General features: G+C 38.8%; 1 protein-coding gene, 1 long non-coding RNA gene and 1 pseudogene across 5 annotated transcripts in view; all 3 read right to left on the bottom strand.

The window, feature by feature from the left end:
• The window catches only part of LOC149046080 (sorting nexin-6-like), a 64961-nt gene that overhangs the window by 29951 nt on the left and 12074 nt on the right, over positions 1 to 22936 (bottom strand). Inside the window, exons 1-6 of one of the 3 annotated variants that reach the window (XM_089206521.1) lie at positions 7713 to 7920; positions 7179 to 7218; positions 6982 to 7068; positions 6168 to 6257; positions 5890 to 5955; positions 4110 to 5363 (exon numbers count right to left, since the gene is read on the bottom strand). In XM_089206521.1, coding sequence (XP_089062647.1) covers positions 5226 to 5363; positions 5890 to 5955; positions 6168 to 6257; positions 6982 to 7068; positions 7179 to 7218; positions 7713 to 7759 — 468 coding nt within the window. In that variant the 5' untranslated portion in view covers positions 7760 to 7920 and the 3' untranslated portion in view covers positions 4110 to 5225. Of the gene's footprint in view, positions 1 to 4109; positions 5364 to 5889; positions 5956 to 6167; positions 6258 to 6981; positions 7069 to 7178; positions 7219 to 7712; positions 7921 to 22936 lie in introns of those variants that run through there. The other 2 variants (XM_089206523.1, XM_089206522.1) reach the window with 2 other exon arrangements.
• Positions 8322 to 22936, bottom strand: part of LOC149046076 (uncharacterized) — a 59898-nt gene continuing 45283 nt past the window's right edge. The window contains exon 3 of the long non-coding RNA XR_016186620.1: positions 8322 to 8562. This is a non-coding gene — a long non-coding RNA (uncharacterized LOC149046076). The remainder of the gene's footprint in view (positions 8563 to 22936) is intronic.
• Positions 15181 to 22936, bottom strand: part of LOC149046079 (uncharacterized) — a 42011-nt pseudogene continuing 34255 nt past the window's right edge. Inside the window, exon 3 of the transcript XR_016186609.1 lies at positions 15181 to 20227. The product of XR_016186609.1 is annotated as an uncharacterized LOC149046079 (transcript). The remainder of the gene's footprint in view (positions 20228 to 22936) is intronic.

Below are 22936 nucleotides of genomic sequence, written 5' to 3'. Positions count from 1 at the left end.
AAACCAGTGTGTTACGTATTGTGACCCTAACAAATAGTAATCCGATGACATTGCGTGTTTTTTGGTGGCGTAGATAACCGCAAACGTCACATTTATGCGCTGATCCGTTAAGTGTACGCTGAGCTGTTTTGTTCGATGTAAGTAAAAACGTTACAAAGTTGGAAAGCAAAGCACACCAGCTCCCCCCGAGTCTTTAAGAAAATATTTAAAGAAATTCTCGAATCGGTAGAAGTGGGTTCTGGGGTGAAGGGAAGGGGGGTTTACTTGCACACCATTCTACATTCCCTCTCTGGATACAAAGCAGACAAAAGACAGCCCCAAGAAAATACTCAATTCAGCGATTTTCTAACTGCAGTCGTGTCTGGTGTGATATTTCAAGTAACTGGAGTAAGCTCTTGAACAGAGGTCAACCATATTCGCATTTCTTCTTCTAGAATGTTCTGCTCAAATTTTGTTTTTAAACCACATTGAAACAATTCTTGGAGCAAACAAGGAAAAAGGTCTAAATTAAGAGTTTTTCACGGATAGGAACACTTTCGAACGAACAATTCAGTTTAAAGTTCACAATCTTCAGCAATAAAACATAACTTACAATTTCATCATTCAAATGCACAGCTAGCAAAGAGCGTATAAGGTTACTAAATTAGGGAAAAAATTTTTTATAAACAACGGTGAATTCGAAAAACATCTCAATCGACTGTGGAGTTGTTTTTGTCAGTTTGTTTCTACGGTGTTCTCGTAGACAACATACATTCGCAAAACTTCCCCAACATCAAAACATACGCAATGACTAAATCGACAAGAAAGTTCCTGATCCTTTATCAATCTTGAGATAGAAGACTAGTATATGTTTAGTTTTAGTTTCAAAATTAGCAAGTCATGGCCGGCTGCAGAAACAACTAAATTACTCTATAACAAAATGTACTTACCAGCGACGCTAATTTCAGCGCCTTGAAGAACAACTAAGGCTGATAAATGCTATCGTTTGTCTTTCGATCTTTTCACTGCCGCTGTGGCCTCGCACGAAGAAGGATTGCAATCAAAACGCCCCGATCTGCACATTGAAGGTAAAAACAAAGCTCAATAAACGATTACGCTTTATTCCATATTGTACCGTTGTCCATAAAAAATGGATAATTCTCACCCCAAAAATTCTGCTGCTTTAACGAAATGATATTGGGGTTAATCTGCTTTTTGCTTTTCTCAGCATTATTGTGTAACAAAACAAAGCAGTTCTTTCGTTCATTTGACACACGAAGCACATCAGATGGTCAAATCATTAAGTGCATCAAATAACGTCACTTTTGACATTTTCACTAATCTGGGGTGACGATCGTATCAATATCAGTTTTCTGGAATGTATGCTTGTTTATTTTAATAGACGACGGTGAATTCGAAAAGATCTCCAATCGACTGCGGAGTTGTTTCTATGGTGTTCTCTTAGACAACATACATTCGCAAAACCTCCCCAACATCAAGACATACGGAATGACTAAACCGACAAGAAAGTTCGTGATCCTTTATCAACCTCAAAATCGAAGACAAGTACTGTATTTCTCGCTAGAAAACTCCCCTATCAGCGAAAGTGGGGTGGAGGGAGAAGGGGCCATTTACATACACACCATTCTAGCATCCTAACTCAAGAAAAAAGGCAGATGAAGAAGCAATCTTCAGACATTATGTTCAAGAATGTTTTGATCAAATTCCTTTTCAGAACAGTAACAAGGATAAAACATTCGATTTTAAGAAGCCTTTTTAACAGACTGAAGATATATTTTTCAAAGAGTCTACACAACAAGTACAACAGTGGGTTTGTCAAAATTTCAACTCCACAAGAAAAGAAACAAAAATGGCTTATGCGCAACCAGCCTTCAACTCGTAAACAGGAACACGATAGAAAACCAGTTTGTTACGTATTGTGACCCTAACAGATAATAATACGATGACATTTCTTGCATTTGAAGGCGTAGACAACCGCAAACGTCACATTTGTGCGTTGATCCGCTAAATGCGAGCAGAGCTGTTTAGTCCGGGGTAGGTAAAGAAAAAATTACAAAGTGAAAAAGCAAAGCACATCAGCTTCCTACCGGTCCTTAAAGCAATATTTTAAGAAATTCTCGACATGATCTGCAGGAGTGGGTTCTGGGGAGAAGGGAAGGGGGGTTTACTTGCACACCATTCCACATTCCCTCTCTGAATTCAAGGCAGACAAAAGACAACATCAAGAAAATACTAAATTTGGCGATTTCCTAACTGCAGTCGTGTCTGCTATCAAAAATGATATTTCATGTAATTAGAGTAAGCTCTTGAACAGAGGTCAAACATATTCGTATGTCTTCTTCTAGAATGTTCTGATCGAATGTTTTTTTTTTGAACCGCATTGGAACAATTCTTGGAGCAAACAAGGATAAAGTTACAAATTGAGAGTCTTTCACCGGAGGAAAAACTTTCGAACGAACAATTCCGTTTAAAGTTCACAATCTTCAACAATAAAAACCTTACACTTTCTTCATCAAAATGCACAACGAGCTTAAAGAGCGTGTAACGTTACAAAATTAGGGGAAAATGTTGGTGGACTGAACGGTGAATTCGAAATATTGGATCTCTAATCGACTGCGGAGTTGTTTTTGTCTGTTTCTCTCAGACAACCGACAGTCGCAAAACTTCCCCAACATCAAAACACACGCAATGACTAAATCGATAGAAAGATCACGATCCTTTATCAATCACGAAATCGAAGACTAGCACTCAATTCTTGCTGTAGTCCAAAGGCAGGTAAGTGTTTAGTTTCAGTTTCAAAATTAGCAAGTCCTGGCCTGCTACAGAAACAACTAAATTACTCAATAACACAATGTACTTACCAGCGAGGCTAATTTTATTGCCTTGAGGAACAACTCTGGCCGATAAATGGTATTCTTTGTCTTTCGATCTTTCCACTGCCGCTGTAGATCGCGATGGCAGAGCTCGCACGAAAAAGGCTGCGAGACGTTTGCTTGCAATCGAAACGTCTCGGTCTACGTACATCGGAGGTGAAAACAAAGCGAAATATAAACGAATATATTTTAGCTAATATTGTATTTAACGACGATGAATAACCAGTTTCTTCATAAAATGAAAGAAGGACAAATTCCTAATTTGTTGTATTATAACGAAATCGACTCAGCATTTGGTAAATGATTAAAATGAAGCAGGGTTGAACTCGTTCATAGAGCCGTTCAGCTTTGCAGTTTGAGTCTACGAGCAAGAATTTGTAGCAACACCCTTAATGGATCTTAAACCGAACTTTGGTCTCGTTGTAAACAAATGCTAGTCGGAATTTTCTTCTCGAGTCTTGATTACAAATGATCTATACTTACTTCGTTGAGGATTTCAGGAACTATCGAGGGAACAAGTCGACGTTTTCAGCCAACAAAATGACAAAGTACGGCTCGGTAGCAACCACGCTCAAAAGTGAAACCAACTCGCAGAGCGCAACATTTCTGATGACACTGCACGTGATGACTTTCACAACGTCAGCAGCAGACAGATTTGCGCGTGATCTCACTAGGAAAGAATTCAGGTCATTCAGACGGGGGATGACTAAGTTATAGGTAGGGGTAGGGTTAGGAGGAGGGGATCATTAAGGAAGTTTGGTCGTTTCGGGCTTAATTTCTGGGTTAGCAGCGATACTAAAGGAAGAGTCATTTTTATAGCCGCTGGAGGAAATGTTTTTTTTAAGGGAGAGGTTGGGATCACAGAGTTTTCAAGAGGAAAGGAGGGGGAATCAGTCGTCTCAAACAGAGTTAAGGACTTTGGTAGAGCTGAAACGATAACTAGCATTGTATATGGTCCATTCTATATTGGAAAAAATAATTACACTGGAAAAACATAGTTTTCATCGGAATAAGTACATTCACATTTAAGTCAACTGAAAACGTCAATTTCTGCCTTTACAGGTAATTATGAAGCAATTCAAACAAAAACTTACCATCGCTATATCTAATATAAATTTCAAAAGCTTTTCAATACAAAGGAAATCAATTTTTTGGTTAGTGCTTTTCAGAGGATTGGAAAGGAAATTTTTTTCCATAATGTCTGTTACCGTGAAAGTATATAGAAAACTTTGCATGTTTGAAACCCATTCATTCAGATTTAATAAAAATATTATTTAATAAGACGTAAAGAAATTCATTCACTCTTTAGTATAACGATGATCTGCATGAAAACAACATAAAGTTGAAAATTCACAATGTTAAGTGTTTATTGAATGTTCTGGAGCCTTGATTCAAGGCTGGTAGCCTTAACAAAATTGGAAAATTTTTTTCTGTCATCAAATATTTGCTGATTAAATTTCAAGTAATTGCTGGACTTTTGCCACCATTTCCAGCCAATCTACAATGGTAATAGGACTGAGTGGAGTCTTATTCGGTCTGTTGTTATCATACACGTGATTAACAAAATTGGACGACTGCAAAGCAAGAGACCAATTTGTCAATCACGAGTATGATTACAGAAAGAAGTGGACAACAAAAAGTTCTGTTACCATTTAATCTTAATTGTTATTATTTCTGAAAACAAGAAATACATTTAGGTCAAATATCTCTGGTATAGACAATGTCTACAGTAAAAAAATATGTCTCCATTTTGGAAATTCTTAATTTTTTTTTTGAGACAAGTGGTTGTTGCTATGGTTATTGTGATTCACTCTGTGATTGGTGGATTTGGCTGACTAAACTTAGTATGATTCGTTGCTTCAACTGTCCAATTACAGGTATCCAATTAAAGCCAACTGTCCAATTATGCTGTCCCATTAAAGCTGTACAGAATGAGAAGTGAAAAAATGAAGCAGCTAATGCACCAATCACATTTGAAGAAATTGCAATGGTTATGATTAGTGCCTGAATAGCCTGTTCCAGGCATTCAGTCGGCAAAACAAAGTGTGATAGTAAACAGCACTATAGTGGCAGAGAAGTGAAAAAGCGAGGGAGGCTTGGGTTGAGTCACTCAATGAATCCCACCTAACCCAAGCCTCTCTTGCTGTTTCACTTTTCCGCTCCAGTCTCTGCTCCGTTTTACTAACTGAACACCTGGAGTGAGCCAATGCCTGAAACGACCTTGCATCGTTTTAAAAATTATTTTTGTATTATCCGTGTCAAATCAACATAATCTAATTTCATAAAGAAAATTAGAAATAAATTTTGGCCTCCCAAATTTACGGTGCCGTCTATTTTCTCTGTGCTCATTGATTAAGCAGATTTTTTCATGTCATTCAATAGTTTGGCCAAAATGGCGTAGGTATCTCTTCCATTCTTTAACCGCGATTCAGCGTACTGGATAAGACTGGCTTGCAGGCTTAATACCCTTTGCCTATTGTAACGGATCATCTATATTTAAATTAAAAAAGAACAAAAATTAAAATCAATCAAGTAAGCAGATTGTCTACTGCAGTTAGAGAGAAATGACAATTTCTTTTTATGTGCCCTTGACAAATATTTAAATCATCTGCCATTTCTCCTCTGTTTATTACGCCGGCACAAAGGATTCATTGTAAACCAAGGAAAATGGTTGAAAATCAAATTGTCGATGAGCGATTTTGTCATTTTGGATTCTCAGAGGTTAAAGGTACTTGCTCATCACTTTCAAGTTAGCCAATCAGTGTGTACAAAAAACACTATTCACTTGTGTGGTGTAAACTAATTTTTTGATATTCAGGTTTTAACATGAAAATGGCACAAACATTCATATTATTGTTTGACATGCGTCTAACAAGTAAACCAACAACAGGGTGGTCTGCCTGTAAAACAAACCAAGAAATGCAACCAGGCAAGGGTGGCATGCAAAATTTTCTGGCAAAACAGTAAGCCAAAAGTCAAGTAAAACAAAAGGCCTTTTTTATATCATTTTATTCACCTCTTTCTTTGCAGCTTCTGAAATTGAATTGTATGCTTCCTCTGCATTGTCTTTGGCTTTTTGAAGCTGAAAATAAAAAAATGTGTAAAACAATTTAGGATTCTTCAATTCTGGTGTTCACCATAATTATTCAGAAGCTCAACTTGAACTTCGAGTATATTGCTAAGTGCAGCCTCATGTGAATCACGAGAAAAACAAAAACAAAACAAAAAAACAACACTCAATCACATGTCAAAAATCTGAGAGAGGTGCAAAGCACATGTTTGTCAGAACCTTACCATTTCTTGGTTCTTGGGTTTGGCTTTTTCCAGTGCTTTTGTTGCGTTCTCATACTCAACTAGTTTACATGTACGACGGAAAAGCATCTCCTGCAGGGTAAGAGATGGACAAAACAAGTGCAGTAAACAGTTAAAATAATCATCTTGAGACAGCAAGAAGAAATAACCAATTAAAAAAAGGGGTTTTCAAAGTTAGGGTACTGGAATTGCAATCAAGAAGTCCCACATTCCAGCTCATCTGTATTTGATGGTTCCAAATTCAATTATACCATGAAGCATTGTAAATGAAAAAAAACTCCCCAAGTCAGTTCATGTTTCCATTCCACCATTCCAGTCTTTGTTTGCAAGTTTTCCATCCCTCTTGCTTAGCAGTATGAAAATGAAATGTAAATTACTCCAAAGGGTGCTTTCTCTACAGATAACCTCTCTCTTGTGCTACATTCATGTAAATGTACTAATACTCACCAATGAATTGAAAAAATTGAATGTAATAGAGATAGAGCGGGTAGAACTCAGTGTTCTCATTCAAGACACAACCCACAAACTATTTGGGATATGGGAAATAGATTGGTCAACAGTCTGGCTGATGAATTCTTGTTGTTGTTTGGTTATTTTTGGTTTTCCTCCTCTTTCTTTTTTAGATGCGCAGTGATCCTGAGCTTTTCTCAGGCTGTGACAATGCTCTCATCCCACCCCACACCAAAAGAAAATAGTCACCTCCTTTCCCCTTCCCTAACCCTGCCCACAAAAGGAAAGTTGGTATCCTTTGAAGAGTTCAATAAGATCCAAGTTTTCCAATACATATTTCACATACCTTGGCAGCATCCATGTATCTGGAATAAAGTTCTAAAGTAAAACCTAACGTGTTGTCATCATTAGTGGACATAACATCCAGTGATTCCTAAAGAAAGGAGAAGACACACACACACACGAGTAAGCCAAGACAAATTAAACTCTTGGAATTGAAAATACTGCCAGCAACACTAGTTCCTGTCTAAAAAGCTACCATACCTTGACACCATTTAGTGCACTTGAAAAAGTCACAAATTTCCTGTAAAAGTAAAGATACATTTTAAAATTAGCTTTTTGTTAAACACTGACATACTGTTATTGGTACAAATTCTATTATACTGACAAGGAGAAGTTGTTCAACAATCAAGAGCTTCTCTGTTTTTTTCTATCATTTCCTTTATTCTCATGACCTTAATGTACTATGCAGCAGTGATATGGTGAGGAGAATTTAGATGCTGATCACTTCAACAAGAGAGGAAGACATAACTATCATGCTAAGGTCTTGATAGGTCTTGATTGCCTCTTACTGCCAGTTCTCATGATGGTTACAGCAAGTAGAGCTAACATGTAAGATGTGGTAAAACAGTGGTTATTCACATGGGAAAAAAAATCAGCCAAACTACATGTCTGGTCCATCATTGCTTGCATTGGAAGTTTGCCACCACAGGTTAATAATGGAAAGATATGAAATAAATATTAAGTAATTATTACAAAATCATATCATTTAGCAATTTCAGACAAAGAACAACAAACCCTTTCAATTCCTTGGTACTATTATCATCACCAGCCGATGCTGTCATGATGCCAGAGCTAAAGTCATTCACTGCTAATGCAACACCTGAAATTCAAAGAAATTCAAAATTACCAAACTTACATATGTATTAATATGCCATCATGGTGAGTTTGTCATAATCATACAGTATCATTTATTATCAAAATCAATCATATATTTTGTAACATCCTAGTACATTAAAATACTCTATGGTTGAATAATACTTCAAGTATGTCTTTGCCACCCTTATGTTGTTTTCACATGAATGTTCTTTAGATATCAATGTTTTGGCCATATTTTCTGTTAAAATTCACTGGACTGGACCATTCACCAAAATCATGAGATCTGAAGTTTTAATTTGCTATTTCAGCCTACACAACCTTAATGCAGATTACACATTCCAGCAAATAAAACATTGCTACATATGTTGCTGACTGATTTTGGTGAAGTTCAACAAAAAAACATAAGTAGAAAAACATTTATTTATTGAAGGAAATAATCTCAAAATTGTCAAATCTTACTTAGTCAAATCTTACTTAGAAGCTAAACCCATGCATGACCAAAACATTATTTCTCCCCACCACATCAATACAACACCAAGCAGGCAAGTGATGCTCTGAGGCAAGTGATGCTCTGATTGTTAGTTCATCCAAAACCAAATTCTCCCAACTAACATCATATGAATTGTGTGAAAGAAAGTTAAGGGGATTACTGAATCATATAATGCACCCCTAGAAAAATATTACAACTACTGACCCCATATGTCTCCTTGGTAAGTGGTGTGTACTCTTCCACGAAATCTCTTTTCTTCTGAAATTCTTCAACAAGATCCTAACCAAAAGGAATAACTTCTGGTTATTTTTATTTCTAGGAAGGCCAAGTCATTCTTGTAATGGTTAAATTCAAAAGAAAGTTAGGTCATCTGTGAGCAGGGCAACTGTAACCCTTTAACTCCCAGAACTGATGAACATGTAACTTCCCCCCATAATATCCATACATTATTCAGCAAACAGGTAATCAGAATACTCAAACTCATCAGGTACAAGATGTTATGCTGATTGAACTCAAAATTCTCGTTGCTAATCTACAAGGACAAGTGTAGCAGTTAGAGGGAAGAATTGAAAATCAGATCTTGGGAGTTTAAGGGTTAATTGCACTTTGGCTGAAGTGCTTCTTCACCTGCAGGAGAGAATGAGGCCTGGAGCAACATGAGCTGGTGAGAGGCCTGTAAAGGGTTTAACCCTTTAACTCTCACAAGTGATTAACATGAAACTTCTCCCTATAATATCCATACATTATTCAGCAAACAGGTAATGAGAATATTCAAACTTGTCAGGTAGAAGCTGCTATCTTGATCTAGTATCAAGTTCTCAAAACTAATTTATAAGGAAATGCGTAATAGCAGCTAAAGGGGAGAATTTACAATCAGATCTTGAGAGTTAAAGGTCAACACTGACAAAGAAGGACCAAGTATTCAGCAGTTTAACCCCTAACAGTGACTGACATCTAATTTCTCTTTGCCATATCCCCCCTGAATCAAACATTTAGGTCAGGAGAATAAAGGAGCTGATCACAGACTAAAGAAGCTCTAGATTGTTAGACAAATTCTCCATGTCAGCAACTAAGAAAATGTTTAGAGGACAGTGTGGAGAATATGCATACTGATGTTAGGGTGTAAAGGGTTAAAACACTGTCTCTCTGTATACCACAATTCAAACTACAATTATTCATATTTTACAGCCCTGAATGAGACATACAATGTATGTTATTAAACAATAATCCAGTGATATCACAAGTTTACTAAATAAAGACTTCTTAGATAAAAAATCAAAACAAAACAAAAAAAAACAAAAAAATCCTGGAACAATTTGTACCTTGTGACTATGATCCCTGAAATCATCCACAGCTCATGATATAGACTTGTCCTAAGACCCTTTTTCACTTTGCTTCTCACTGCAAGCTATGTAATAAAAAAAAGTGTTTATACCTTACACTGTAAGTGTATGAGCATGAAAGATGCCACTAAGCCACTGATCACTGAGTTGAAAAGAGATTAATTTCTCAGAGCAAGGAGTTTAATAATGATTATCAAACTTAGTTTTACCAAGTTGCAACAGACATTTTGTCACAAAAGAAATCCCCCAGGCATATACATACAATCAGCAAGAAAATTGTCAACACACTACCATTGAAATGGCAATATTCTGGAATAGCATACCAATTATATTCCTTACTTTTAACTCTTCTTCTCCTGTACAATGTTTCTTTAATTGTTTTACACCATTCTACAACATTGACTGGTGGAAGAGCTTATTGCTGCAGCGAATTGTAGTTCAATTTTCACTCCATTTCTACATAATTCCTTAGAGGTGGCTCAGTGGATGTTGTGTCAACTGATTTTATCTTTAAAACATTTATGACCCCTTAAGATGAAAAAATCACCCACACTCACAGGGATCATGGCCAAATATCTGTACAAGCATCTTATTATTTGAAAAACACATATTTTCCTCTTTCAAAACCTTCTGCAAATCTTCATCTTTTGAAAAGGCTGGGTGGCTGACAACAAGTTGAAAAAATCTGAAAAACATCAAAAATTGTAATTCTTGAGATGGGCTAATATACAATGTAAACATGTGAATCAACAGTGTCTCCCAGAAAGTATATTAAATTTTTAGAGAAAATAATATCTTCAAGAAAAACTGAATCTTTCCTGAGGAAGTTTCTCTAAGATCTGTTTCTTGCTGGGTTGTTTTCTTGATCATTTTGGTTTTATTTTGCCAGTTCACTGGGAGAAAAAAAAACTTAAATGGAAAATTAACCCTTTATATCCTAACAGTGACCAACATCAAATTTCTCCTTACAATATCACACCTAAATCACAAGTTAAGGTCATGAGTGTAAAGGAAATGATCATCAACAAAAGAAGCTTTTGATTGGTAAACAAATTCTCCTTGTCAGCACCTTAGGAAATGTATAAAGAGCTGTATGAAGAATACAAATACTGAATCTAGGGTGTAAAGGGTTAAAAAAAAACTTTCCCAACCCACTGTTTTTCTTTTCAATACTCTGTAATCTGCTGTAAATCCATACAATTACTGAACTGTCCCCTTTTCCTATTCCTTCATTACTCCTTTCCATTGGTTATCCTCAATTTCTTTACTCCACCATAAACTTTGTTTCAACATTAACATATACCTGTTTTTCTCCTTTCTTCCACTTCTCTGAACATTCCTCTGTAACCCAAATCCAAATCGTCCCTGAATTTCTGTCTTACGAGTCCTTCTCGTTGAGTAGTTCTAGATTGTTACTACCAAAAAGGCAAAGTTAGTCATCAAGTTAGCAGCCCTGCACAGCTTTTTTGGCCTTGTTAGGCCTGATAAATAAGGCGTTGCTAACATAAGGGGCTTGGGTGGCTTATGAAAAGATGTTTTGAACATCGGCAGAAATATTGGACAAGATGGCAGCAGCGCTTGCGCATTTCGTCCATAATGGCGTCTAAATAATATAAGAAACTGTATGGAAATTTGTAAAATTTCTAAAATATAACAATCAGGAGCTCATGGTCCCGTCTGCTCTCGATCGAGACATATTCAGTACTGATTCTGCTATTCATCAAACCTCACAGGGACTCGATAAATAAAAACCACTTACTTCCCGAGCCAGTTCTTTTGTCATTGATCATCGACCTAGGTCGCCATGCAGTTCTTCAAAATCCGTCGTTCTCCATCCCAAACACTCGCCTATTACAGGAAAGTGCATCAATAAAGTCAACTGCTCTCGATCGAAATGACTGCTACAGAGTTCGAAGCGTCCAAACATCCTGTAAAATTGCCATTTCCTCCCATCAAAAAAGTTCCCAACGCGCCAGAATATCCCTTATTTTCCATGTTGAGTAAGTGACGAGACGCCATGTTGAAAACTATGACTGAAATAGTTAAACACGAGCAACGCTGATCTTCGAATCGTCGGCCATATTTGTTTATGTTCTTGCAGGGAAATAAATTAGTTCTCGGTCCTTTTCGGGATAAAAATATGCCAGGCATTGAATGCAAATTCAGTAGTCTTAGCGCGAAAATTAAATTAAGGCAAATCAAAATTCTGACATCATGTCATCGCTCTGCCTCGAAAAATCCCAAAGATTTACTTGCAGGTCTTCTTTTCTTTTTCTTTTCATCAAATAGAAGATCTGCGGTGCTCAAATTGTATGAGTCATGGTACGAAACACTCTTCTTTGCAGATCGAGTGATAATTGTTAGCGGGCTCGAAATGTCCTTGATTTCTGGCGATAATTAAATATGGAACATTTGCAGAAAGAATTGGAGGTGTGGAGGCCCCATAGTCTGCATCTGGAGTCTGAGTCGAGGGATTCCTATGTGGAGACCAGACAGGAACACTTCGACAAAGAGACTTAAGAAGTAATCGGCTCTCATCAAGAATTTCACTTTCCATTAGTTTTGATTTGAAAGTTCCACTGCCCGAGAACACGACTGCAGCTGATCTTAATCAGACAACTGAAGAAATTTCCAGTAACCTATTATTAAAGTTTAACAAAACAGATGTGAATCTTAATATCAGTGGGATTTCCTTAGCTTTCGATGCTTCAAAACCACCTCAAGTCCGCTTCGTGCGCCTTTTATGTGATAGTGGACAGGTTCTAAGAAACTCCAGCTCCAAATGTGGTAAGCAGAGTTTGTTATCAAAAAAATCCTTAAGAATCTCAAAACACAAAGTGACTGGTTAACTTACTTTGCTTAAAAGATTCTTATTTTGTCCAAGATAGTTGGTTACGCTGGCACTTTTCCATAAGCAAGTATTCTAAAAAATAATTTGATCGCTTTAGACAAACAGGAGCAGTGAGATGCATGATGCAAATGAAAGAATAGCCAGATAATTTTTTATTTCACGTTTGCTAAGTACTTCCCTATAACTATGAAATGTTCTAAAATGCCCGAGTTTTCCAAAGTGGCCATAAAAGCAATTTCACTTCCGCTTTATAATTGGTTTATTTAAGAAAATAGGTGTTATACGATTGGCTGCCTATCTACTCTAGATCAACAATCTTTCAAAGGCGCAGAACTTCTTCGCAGAAGGCATTTGAAAAATTATGTGAGTTGAATAAACGTATTGAAAGCGCTAACTCTAACTTAAGGAGAACTAAAATCTTCCCATAGCTTTTAAGCCCCTAGATGTTTACGGAGTACTTGGCTAAGTTTAGACCCTATCGTAAGTAATAAGAAAGATGCAATTAACTCAACGAAGGAAGCATATCATAACCAAGCACCAAAAAGTCATTCTATTAGATGAATCAACGTACAAAACATTTCTCCTGAAAATGAGTTTCCTCGCATGAGGGTGAAGAATGATTGTAATATAAGTATCGAAAAGGCAATGCACTTGCCTTACTATGCAGTCAGATGCTATAAACAGCTCTGAAATTGCCGACTCAAACAGTTTGATGATAGGTCAAACCTTTTTAAACATTATCGTCCCTTTTTGCTATTTATAGTGAGCTGTCCTGTTGGATACTTCCACAATACCTCAGATTGCCAGGCATGCGCAGTGGATCATTGCCAGGATAAAGAGGCGCAGACTTCTTATGTTCCTTGTCCATCCGGGACATCAACGTTTGGCGCGTTAGCATCTAGATGGCAGGGAAACTGTGAAGGTCTCTAAAAAAATTATACTAGATGTCTTATTTTGACTTATGATTAATTTGTTTGTACTGCTGTAAACAATATTCGTATTTGACCACTTGACAATTCTGATTTTCATCAGCAAATTCCAAAACGTCAAATGCCGATGGGCAAGGGACATCAGGTCACCTTCTCAATGTCATCATTGCCATGGCAATAGTTGTACCAGTCATTGTAATAGCTGCTGTCGCCATCTTTTGTGTGTGGAAGCAAAGAATGTAAGTCAAAAGTATCGTTTTCATTTTTTTTTTATGGTTGTCATTATCGTCACCATAAGAATTTCTTACTGTTGTTTTTACTGCCGTCGTGGTTTTTCAAAAGTGGAATAGAAACCGATAGAGTTGAGTTTCAATGGAAGATAAAGAGGTGAAAAGGCTTGGGAAGGGTAAATTGGCCTGAGCAAAGCAAGGGTGATGGTGGGGTAACCTGTTGTTCAAGCAAAATTGCCAGAGCTAGTAAAATATATGTATCTGTAAAATAACAACAGGAAGCATTTAACAAATCGTACTGAATGGCAGGCTTATTCATCGCTGAAAACCATTTCCTTCTTCCCCTCCCCCATCCCCTCCCCTATAATGCGGAAGGTCTATAAGGATTAGAGGAAAGGTTCAACACTTCTTACAGGCATCGAGGGAAGCGTTATCACGGAGAAAATGGCCGCAATTCAACGATAAAACCGCCCACGTAGACAATTCAAATCCAATCCCTTGGACAGTGTAATACGTTACAATCAAAGATACACTTTGGGTGCAATGTAGAGTTACGAGTTCAGAATAAAATGTTTCATTCTTAGTTAGATTTGGATCTTTATCAGTTTCGTCATCTAACAAGAGTATCTCATCAAAAAAAGTATTTTTAAATTTCGTTTTCCAAAAGTGTTTCTAATGCCGCATTTGTTCTCTTTTTCACTCGTGTCCCGCAATGTTATGGAGAAGTAAAACATGTTACAATTCTACCTTCAGACAAACAACAATCTTTCTAACTTTTTTCATCAATAAATAACCCCATCCCCATGCAAGTAACTTCTTGACGACATGATAATGATCACCCATGCGTTATCCAGGCTTTAATTAGCCTTTCATGAAAAATTTTTGACCAGGGAGAAGGGGAGGGAGCCCTGTGTGACAAAAATTAATATTTTCAACCCTCCAGTCCAATTTAAAAAAACTTGAACTTTCGTTTACAATTTACTTCAAGATGAAAGGAATTAGGAATTGTGAGCCAGTACATTGTGAGACTTCACTGCGTCACTATGAACGCTACTGAAACGAGTAGTTGAAAAAAGGACTTGTAAGGGCCTGAATTTTTTTTCAGGTCCTATTTTCAACTACTCGTTTCAGTAGTGTTCTTAGCTGCGAGGAGCTCTTAATTTCATTTCTTCACCGCAGTGCAAATATCTGAATTTTATACATCTAAAATCATCATTCACCGCGTCCGTTAAGATCTTTATCGAAGTTCGCTCTTCGATTCCACAAGAATGAGAGGTTACTTCCACTCCACCTAGGATGTTAAACAACTACTGATGACGAGGTAACGAGATTTTCTTTTTAGTTTCCTGTGGCATGTTAGCAAATTAGTTATCCAGAGATTTTCCCGTCTACGAAGTTCGGAACAAATGATGTTTATTTCTTTAAGACAACCGCTCACGTGGGCCTTGATGACAAGTGGCGGGGGGGGGGGGGGGAAGAGAGGAGCGGGGACGGGAGGTGAACAGCAGTTTTCGATTTTTCAATTATAAGGTACTGAAGCGTTAAGTGAAAAACTTTAATAAGTTTCCTGTGAACAGCGAAATATCATGGATTTTGTTCTAATATCTAATAATATCTATTTCTACTCTTTTTTCAGCTAGTAAAACATTGTTTTTGTTAAATCGCTCGTTCTGGTGTTTGTTTTATAAAGGGCATGACGGTTTTCGAAACATCGACCTCCAATGTTATCTTAAATTTGAGCCTCGACATTGGTCGCCACGAGTGTTCGCAGGGGTGATCAGAAAATCTCTCATAACTCGATAAATTTAAAAGATCAGATGAAGTGGATTGTGGTTCTAGAATGTACGAGAAGTCAGCGAAATCTATTTTTCAAGCTAGATCGGCCGGACCACTTTTATGGATATTCTCTCTTAATTATGAATATGAATAAAAATCATCAATTTAAAAGAGCAAGATTCTTAAAAAAAAAGTACTAATTAGCAACTTAAGAAATTCTTTACTTGGGTGCATATTCTGACTGTTTATTATCCGTAGAACTGCAACCTTTTGTAGCAACCTAAGAAATGAGAAAGTAATGAACTACTTCTTCAGAAATAAAAAACATATCGATTGAGTGAGTTTCCAGATTGGAATATTAAAAGCACAAATAATGCAAGATATTATGAAAAAATCAAAACGGTCTAATTCTCACGTGCTAAAAAAACACAACGAGTAAACCTAAATTAAAGACCAAAAACGTCTATGAATCAGCACAGTTACTAAACTACTACCACGAGTCTCTTCTTCTTTTATAAAACAGCAAAAGGATCAACTCTCTTTCTTTTCTGTCTTAGCCAAGATAACTTCCTCCCGACCTCTAGTGTCCTTGAATCTTCTTGACCATACTTGGAGGTATAAATTACCAGTGCACGCTTATAGCAGTCTTTTGCTTCATCTGTGTCACCCAGATCACTGTGTAAAGTACACAGATTGTTGTAAGAGCTTGCAACATCAACATGCTCAGGTCCCAGCTTTTTCAGACGAATCTCCAGTGCACGCTTATAGCAGTCTTTTGCTTCATCTGTGTCGCCCAGAGCACTGTGTAAAGTACCCACATTGTTGTAAGACCTAGCAACATCAACATGCTCAGGACCCAGCTTTTTCAGACGAATCTCCAGTGCACGCTTAAAGCAGTCTTTTGCTTCATCTGTGTCGCCCAGATCACTGTGTAATATACCCAGATTGTTGTAAGAGCTTGCAACATAAACATGCTCAGGTCACAGCTGTTTCATCTGCATCTCCAGTGCACGCTTAAAGCAGTCTTTTGCTTCATCTGTGTCGCCCAGAGCCTTATGTAAAGTACCCAGATTGTTGTAAGAGCTTGCAACATCAACATGCTCACGTCCCAGCTGTTTCATCTGAATCTCCAGTGCACGCTTATAGCAGTCTTTTGCTTCATCTGTGTCGCCCAGATATCTGTGTAATATACCCAGATTGTTGTAAGAGCTTGCAACATCAACATGCTCAGGTCTCAGCTGTTTCAGACGAATCTCCAGTGCACGCTTAAAGCAGTCGTTTGCTTCATCTGTATCGCCCAGATCACTGTGTAAAGTACCCAGATTGTTGTAAGAGCTTGCAACATCAACATGGTCAGGTCCCAGCTTTTTCAGACGAATCTCCAGTGCACGCTTATAGCAGTCTTTTGCTTCATCTGTGTCGCCCAGAGCACTGTGTAAAGTACCCAGATTGTTGTAAGACCTTGCAACATCAACATGCTCAGGTCCCAGCTGTTTCATCTTAATCTCCAGTGCACGCTTATAGCAGTCTTTTGCTTCATCTGTGTCGCCCAGATGACTGTGTAAAGTACCCAGATTGTTGTAAGACCTTGCAACATCAACATGCCCAGGTCCCAGCTGTTTCATCTGAATCTCCAGTGCACGCTTAAAGCAGTCTTTTGCTTCATCTGTGTCGCCCAGAGCCTTATGTAAAGTACCCAGATTGTTGTAACAGCTTGCAACATCAACATGCTCAGGTCCCAGCTGTTTCATCTGAATCTCCAGTGCACGCTTATAGCAGTCTTTTGCTTCATCTGTGTCGCCCAGATCACTGTGTAAAGTACCCAGATTGTTGTAAGACCTTGCAACATCAACGTGCTCAGGTCCCAGCTTTTTCAGACGCATCTCCAGTGCACGCTTATAGCAGTCTTTTGCTTCATCTGTGTCGCCCAGAGCCTTATGTAAAGTACCCAGATTGTTGTACGAGCTTGCAACATGAACATGCTCAGGTCCCAGCTGTTTCATCTGAATCTCCAGTGCACGCTTAAAGCAGTCTTTTGCTTCATCTGTGTCGCCCAGAGCACTGTGTAAATTACCCAGATTGTTGTAAGAGCTTGCAACATCAACATGCTCAGGTCCCAGCTGTTTCAGACGAATCTCCAGTGCACGCTTATAGCAGTCTTTTGCTTCATCTGTGTCGCCCAGAGCATTGTGTAAAGTACCCAGATTGTTGTAAGACCTTGCAACATCAACATGGTCAGGTCCCAGCTGTTTCATCTTAATCTGCAGTGCACGCTTATAGCAGTCTTTTGCTTCATCTGTGCCGCCCAGATATCTGTGTAATATACCCAGATTGTTGTAAGACCTTGCAACATCAACATGCTCAGGTCCCAGCTGTTTCAGACGAATCTCCAGTGCACGCTTAAAGCAGTCCTTTGCTTCATCTGTGTCGCCCAGATCACTGTGTAAAGTACCCAGATTGTTGTAAGAGCTTGCAACATCAACATGCTCAGGTCCCAGCTGTTTCAGACGAATCTCCAGTGCACGCTTATAGCAGTCTTTTGCTTCATCTGTGTCGCCCAGATCACTGTGTAAAGTACCCAGATTGTTGTAAGAGCTTGCAACATCAACATGCTCAGGTCCCAGCTGTTTCAGACGAATCTCCAGTGCACGCTTAAAGCAGTCTTTTGCTTCATCTGTGTCGCCCAGATCACTGTGTAAAGTACCCAGATTGTTGTAAGAGCTTGCAACATCAACATGCTCGGGTCCCAGCTGTTTCATCTGAATTTTTAACAGCCATTTACCATAGACTAGCGCCGCTCTAAACTCACTGTGGTCTTGGCACATGTTTTCAAGGCTCCAAAGGCCATCCAGAAAATTACACAAAGCTCTTTCGGTCGCTTCTGGTATTCCTTTCCCGAGTGACATGTCTTCAATTTTTAAGCTCAACGTTTGAAGATGGGGAACTATTCTTGTTCCCACAACAATAGATTCTAGCTCTTAAAATTTTGAGAAAGACATTACCGCGCCATACACCACTTTGTAGCTTTGATCCTTTGCGAAACCTTTTGTCACAGATTTAATAACATCAAGAACCACACCATGGACTCGAATATAAACACCAGTTGATTCTTCTTCAATTAGCAACAGTGAACATCGACTCATCCTTGTTCTTATCATATCTTCATCTTCAAAATCGTCATCAGTTGCTTTGATATACTCGGTAATAATGTCTTGCAGGATCGGCTGTGATGCACACATTGAGAGAAAAAGGAACGTGCGATGCCAAATTATGTCATCTGTCATCGCCTTTTCGACGGCGAGTGTTATTGCTTTGGTCATGGACTTTGAATAGCATGGATTTGTCTCAGCAAGAATGTTTTCAGTAGCACTTCGTTTCCCCATTTCCAATTTCTTCAAATAGTCGGTCCAGCCAAACTTCGAGGTTGCTTTATTCTGACGAACTTGTCTTACATACGTAGCTGCGCCTGCCAAGGCAAGTGGCTGGTAGTCGAGTACTTTCGCAGTTTCTTTTATAATCTCGACATCCGTGGTTCCAGTGAGGAGGTTCAGCAGAAAGCATGCATCATCAGGATGCATTCCAGCGCTGAGTGAGATATTTCGTATGGAAGAGCTTGACAACGGCATAGACGCAGTGTCTTGTGTTGTTATTAGCATCTGACCCCTTGCCCACAACTCGCTGTCTGCATCTGGCAAATAGTCGCTTGTACGAGATTCGCTGGTCACATTATCAACTACCAACAGCCATGAAGCGTAATGCTCAATTTTTGTACTTATTAAGGTCTTGTAATATGAAATCTTCTCGTCTGTGTTCAAATCCTTGGAGCCGTAGGTGTTTGTTATTTCATACCCGGGACATTTGCAATGTTGAGCGAAAAGGACATACGATTTCAAAAGTGCTTCTGAGTTTTCAGCATTCAATGTCATGACAAATGAAGCTGCGGAAGGTATTTGTTGGACCTCGTCGTAAAATCGCTTGGCTGCTAAACGGGCCAGCTGAGATTTTCCACTTCCTGGATTTCCTGACAAATACAGTATGCTCAACCCATCATTGGCGTCTTTTAGTGTCTGGAGGTTTTGTAAAACTTCACCAACTTCAGATTCCCGAGGAGCGATGTCGTGGCTAGGTTTGGGAGGGAGAATGCAAAATGGAGAGACATCGGAATGTAATTGCTCTTCTAAGGCAAGCCTCTGTTCTTCTTTTTGTTGAACTTCCTTGTCCTTTTCTAGAAGTTCCTTTTCCTTCTTGTTAACTTCTTGTTTCAAGTCGTCCACCTTCCTTAAAACCTCGTCTAACTCCTCTGTTAAGAAGTTTGTCTGATTTTGAACTTCATTGATTTTCAATGTCGGGAGACCGAGTGCGTGGAATGCAGTTTCAACCTTTGTAATAACAATTTGGAAATCTCCGTTGGAGAGGTGGCCGCGTCGCATATGTGCAAATTCTTCATTTCGAAATTTCCTTAGGTCGTCCACATTTGATCTAATTGATGGATTGTGTGAATATATGCAGTCTGAATACAGGATAGCGTAAAAAAGCATGGTACAATCCCACTCAGCCCTATCGCCATTCTTCATGGTTGTCAACAGCCCAGCGTTTCTTTTTCTGTTTCGAGTAGACTCGCCATTCCAGAAGTCCATTCCATTTTTGGGTTGATCTTTCCATTCTCCCGTTGTTGTCTTGTATCGATTGTCCCATTCTTGTTTGAAGATGGTTCGCAGACCCTCAGTTAGTATGTCAGTGACAACGTAACAAATCCTGTAGTAATTCAGTTGCTCTTTGGTGTACTTCAACCGAGTGGCCATTATCAGTTACATCCTATTAAAACCATAGTTATGTTAGTACCCAATTCGGTTATGTGAGTAGGTCGCTATACTTTTGCTGATCCTTTAACAGTTTTGTGGTATTTATATATATTTATTTACCTACCAAGATATTTTCGCAGATACATGCCAATTAAATTTTAGAGAGGAAGTAAGGGCAATTGAAAAACTCTGGCTTTCAAAACAATTTGCTCGATGGAGTCAAGGGCTAATAAAAGGGAGGAAAAGAGAGTGGTAAAGATCCACTGTCAATCATAACTTAAACGTCAGTATAATACAGAAAAGTGTTCAGAGCAACAAGGATACGGTTTATATGTGAAAGAAACCATCTTCTTGCTTCCTTATTTGTTAATTTGTTTCTTTCTTTCATTGTTCACTCTTTCAGTGTTCACTTGGTTCCACGATAGGTATTTTTCGAGACACAGTCGACCTGAAATATGGAACTTGAGAGATCTCACCTGATTTAGCCCCTTCGCATATTAGAGAGAAAAAAATAGGTTAAAATGTTGACACTGAATCACTCAGTCCAAGAACAAAATTACGCAGGGAACTCATGGTCGAAGTCAATGACAAGGGAGTTTTTAAGCTGTACGATTATCGTCTTCTGCTGAGCTGGTAGTTTTTTTTCAGCTTGTGAAGTAATCGGTGATGGTAATCTTACAAAAGCTAAATTGCAAGTCTCCCAACATCAAGGATCACTTTTCCCTTAGTTCAAGCATGCTGATGGGATCAAGAACACTGCAAGGTAGTGAGAGGGTGGCGTACGTGGGAGATAAGGGAATGCAACAAGGAGGAGTCCCCATCATGATGAGTGTGAGGACAAAGAGAGCCTTAATGGAATGGATGCCAATCTGCATGAGAACCATTAAGGCAAGATTCTACTCAAACCACAAAAGCTAACGGTAATAAAAGCATATGCACCAACAGACGGTACGATGGACGAGGGAAATGATGAATTTAACAATCAACAGCTAGACTCTGTTGCAAGCTGCAGTAGTCATGATATGATTTTGATGATGGGAGACCTGAACGCTTACGGGAGTAACAACATTAACAGAGAGGAGGTACTGAGGAAATTTAGTGTCGGAGTCATGAATGATAATAGGAAAGGTTATGTGACCTCTGTGGTACGAATGGCTTAGTTGTAACTGGAACAGTTTCCCACATAAAGAGATCCATAAGCTGACCTGAAAGTCACCAGGTGGGAAGACTGTTAACCAGCTCGACCATGTCTTTGTGAATGGACGCATGAGAACATCGATTCCGGACACGAGAGTGATGAGAGGAGCAGACGTATATGGTGACTACTACCTGATGAGAACCAGAATGAGACTAAAGTTGGCAAAGGCGCATGGGAAGAAGAAAACAAGTATGAGATTTTACGTGCGTTAGTTGCAAAGTGAAGAGATCAGGAGGAGATATAACATTAAAGTGAAGAACAGGTTTGCAACGATATGAGATATAGAAGATTCAAAGGAAGCACGACAAGATCTTGGTGACGTACAGAGATTCCACATAGAAAGTTATTGGAAGGTAAAAATGGAGAGCAAGCCATGGATAGAAGACACGACGTGGGAAAAAATTCAGGAGGGTTAAGACGCAAAACTTAATATAGAGGGTGCGAGATTGGAAGGACTTGAACAACGATAGAGAGAGGAGTATAGTGCGAAAGAAAAGGAAGTGAAAAAGAGTGCTAGGGAGGATAAGAGGAATTGGTTGGAGGAAAGGGCTACAGTAACAGACAAGGCCCCTGAAAATGGTAGAAACGAGGAGCTAAACAGCATAACCAAGACAACAGCCGGGAACAGAGGAAGCGAGAATTGCGTGTGAAAGACAAACTGGGGGTGCATAAGACAGAATCACAAGAAAGATTGCAGAGCTAGGTAGAGAACTTGAGTAAAATTTTAAACAGAGATGACCCCACAAATCCGGTGGAAGAGAAAGAAGAAACAGAAGAACTGGAGTTGATTGAGGAAATCGATGTAGGAAAATGGCGAATACAAGAGGTTAAGGATGCGTTCAGGAAAACAAAGCCAGGGCCCAGACCTACTAAGGGCTGACATGGAATACACCGCAAGTGGGCAGACTGATGATATAACAGGCTTTAGAAAAGTGAAAGGTGACCAGAAGTGTGTAAGAAGGGACTTGTTGTCAATATATTTAAGAAAGGTGATTGCTTGATTGTAAAAATTGGAGAGGAGTGACTTTGCTACCCACCATCAATAGAATATTCCACAGGATGCTGCTAGAACGGATCAAGAAAGGTTTAGACAAGAAGCTTAAAAAAGAGCAGGCCGGCTTTAGACCAAATGGAAATACAACTGAACAGATCTTTACATTAAAGAAACATCTTAGAGCAGGCAAATGCTGGAGGGCGAGTCTGCACACGCACTTTGTGGACTTTGAAAAGAAGCCCTTGATTCGGTACACAGAGAAAGCTCCTGGAACACCACGGGGAGCTATGGAATTCCGCGCAGAATGGTGAGAGTGGTAGTAGGGATATACGGAGAGTTTGAATGCGCCGTAATCGACGGATGGAATGGAATGGAATGGAAGTGAATGGATTAACGATAACTAATAACGATAACTAATCCACTGGAGCTATCAAACGAATTCAACAACCATTTTGCTAATATTGGTCCAAAACTTGCCAGTGAGATAGATTTTGATAGTAGTAGCTATAAACGATATCTTGCCGGTACAG

The sequence above is a fragment of the Pocillopora damicornis genome, chromosome 5, assembly GCF_964200805.1.
Source record: "Pocillopora damicornis chromosome 5, jaPocDami1.2, whole genome shotgun sequence".
NCBI classification, from domain to species: domain Eukaryota; kingdom Metazoa; phylum Cnidaria; class Anthozoa; order Scleractinia; family Pocilloporidae; genus Pocillopora; species Pocillopora damicornis.
This window is presented reverse-complemented; position numbering and strand designations above follow the sequence as displayed.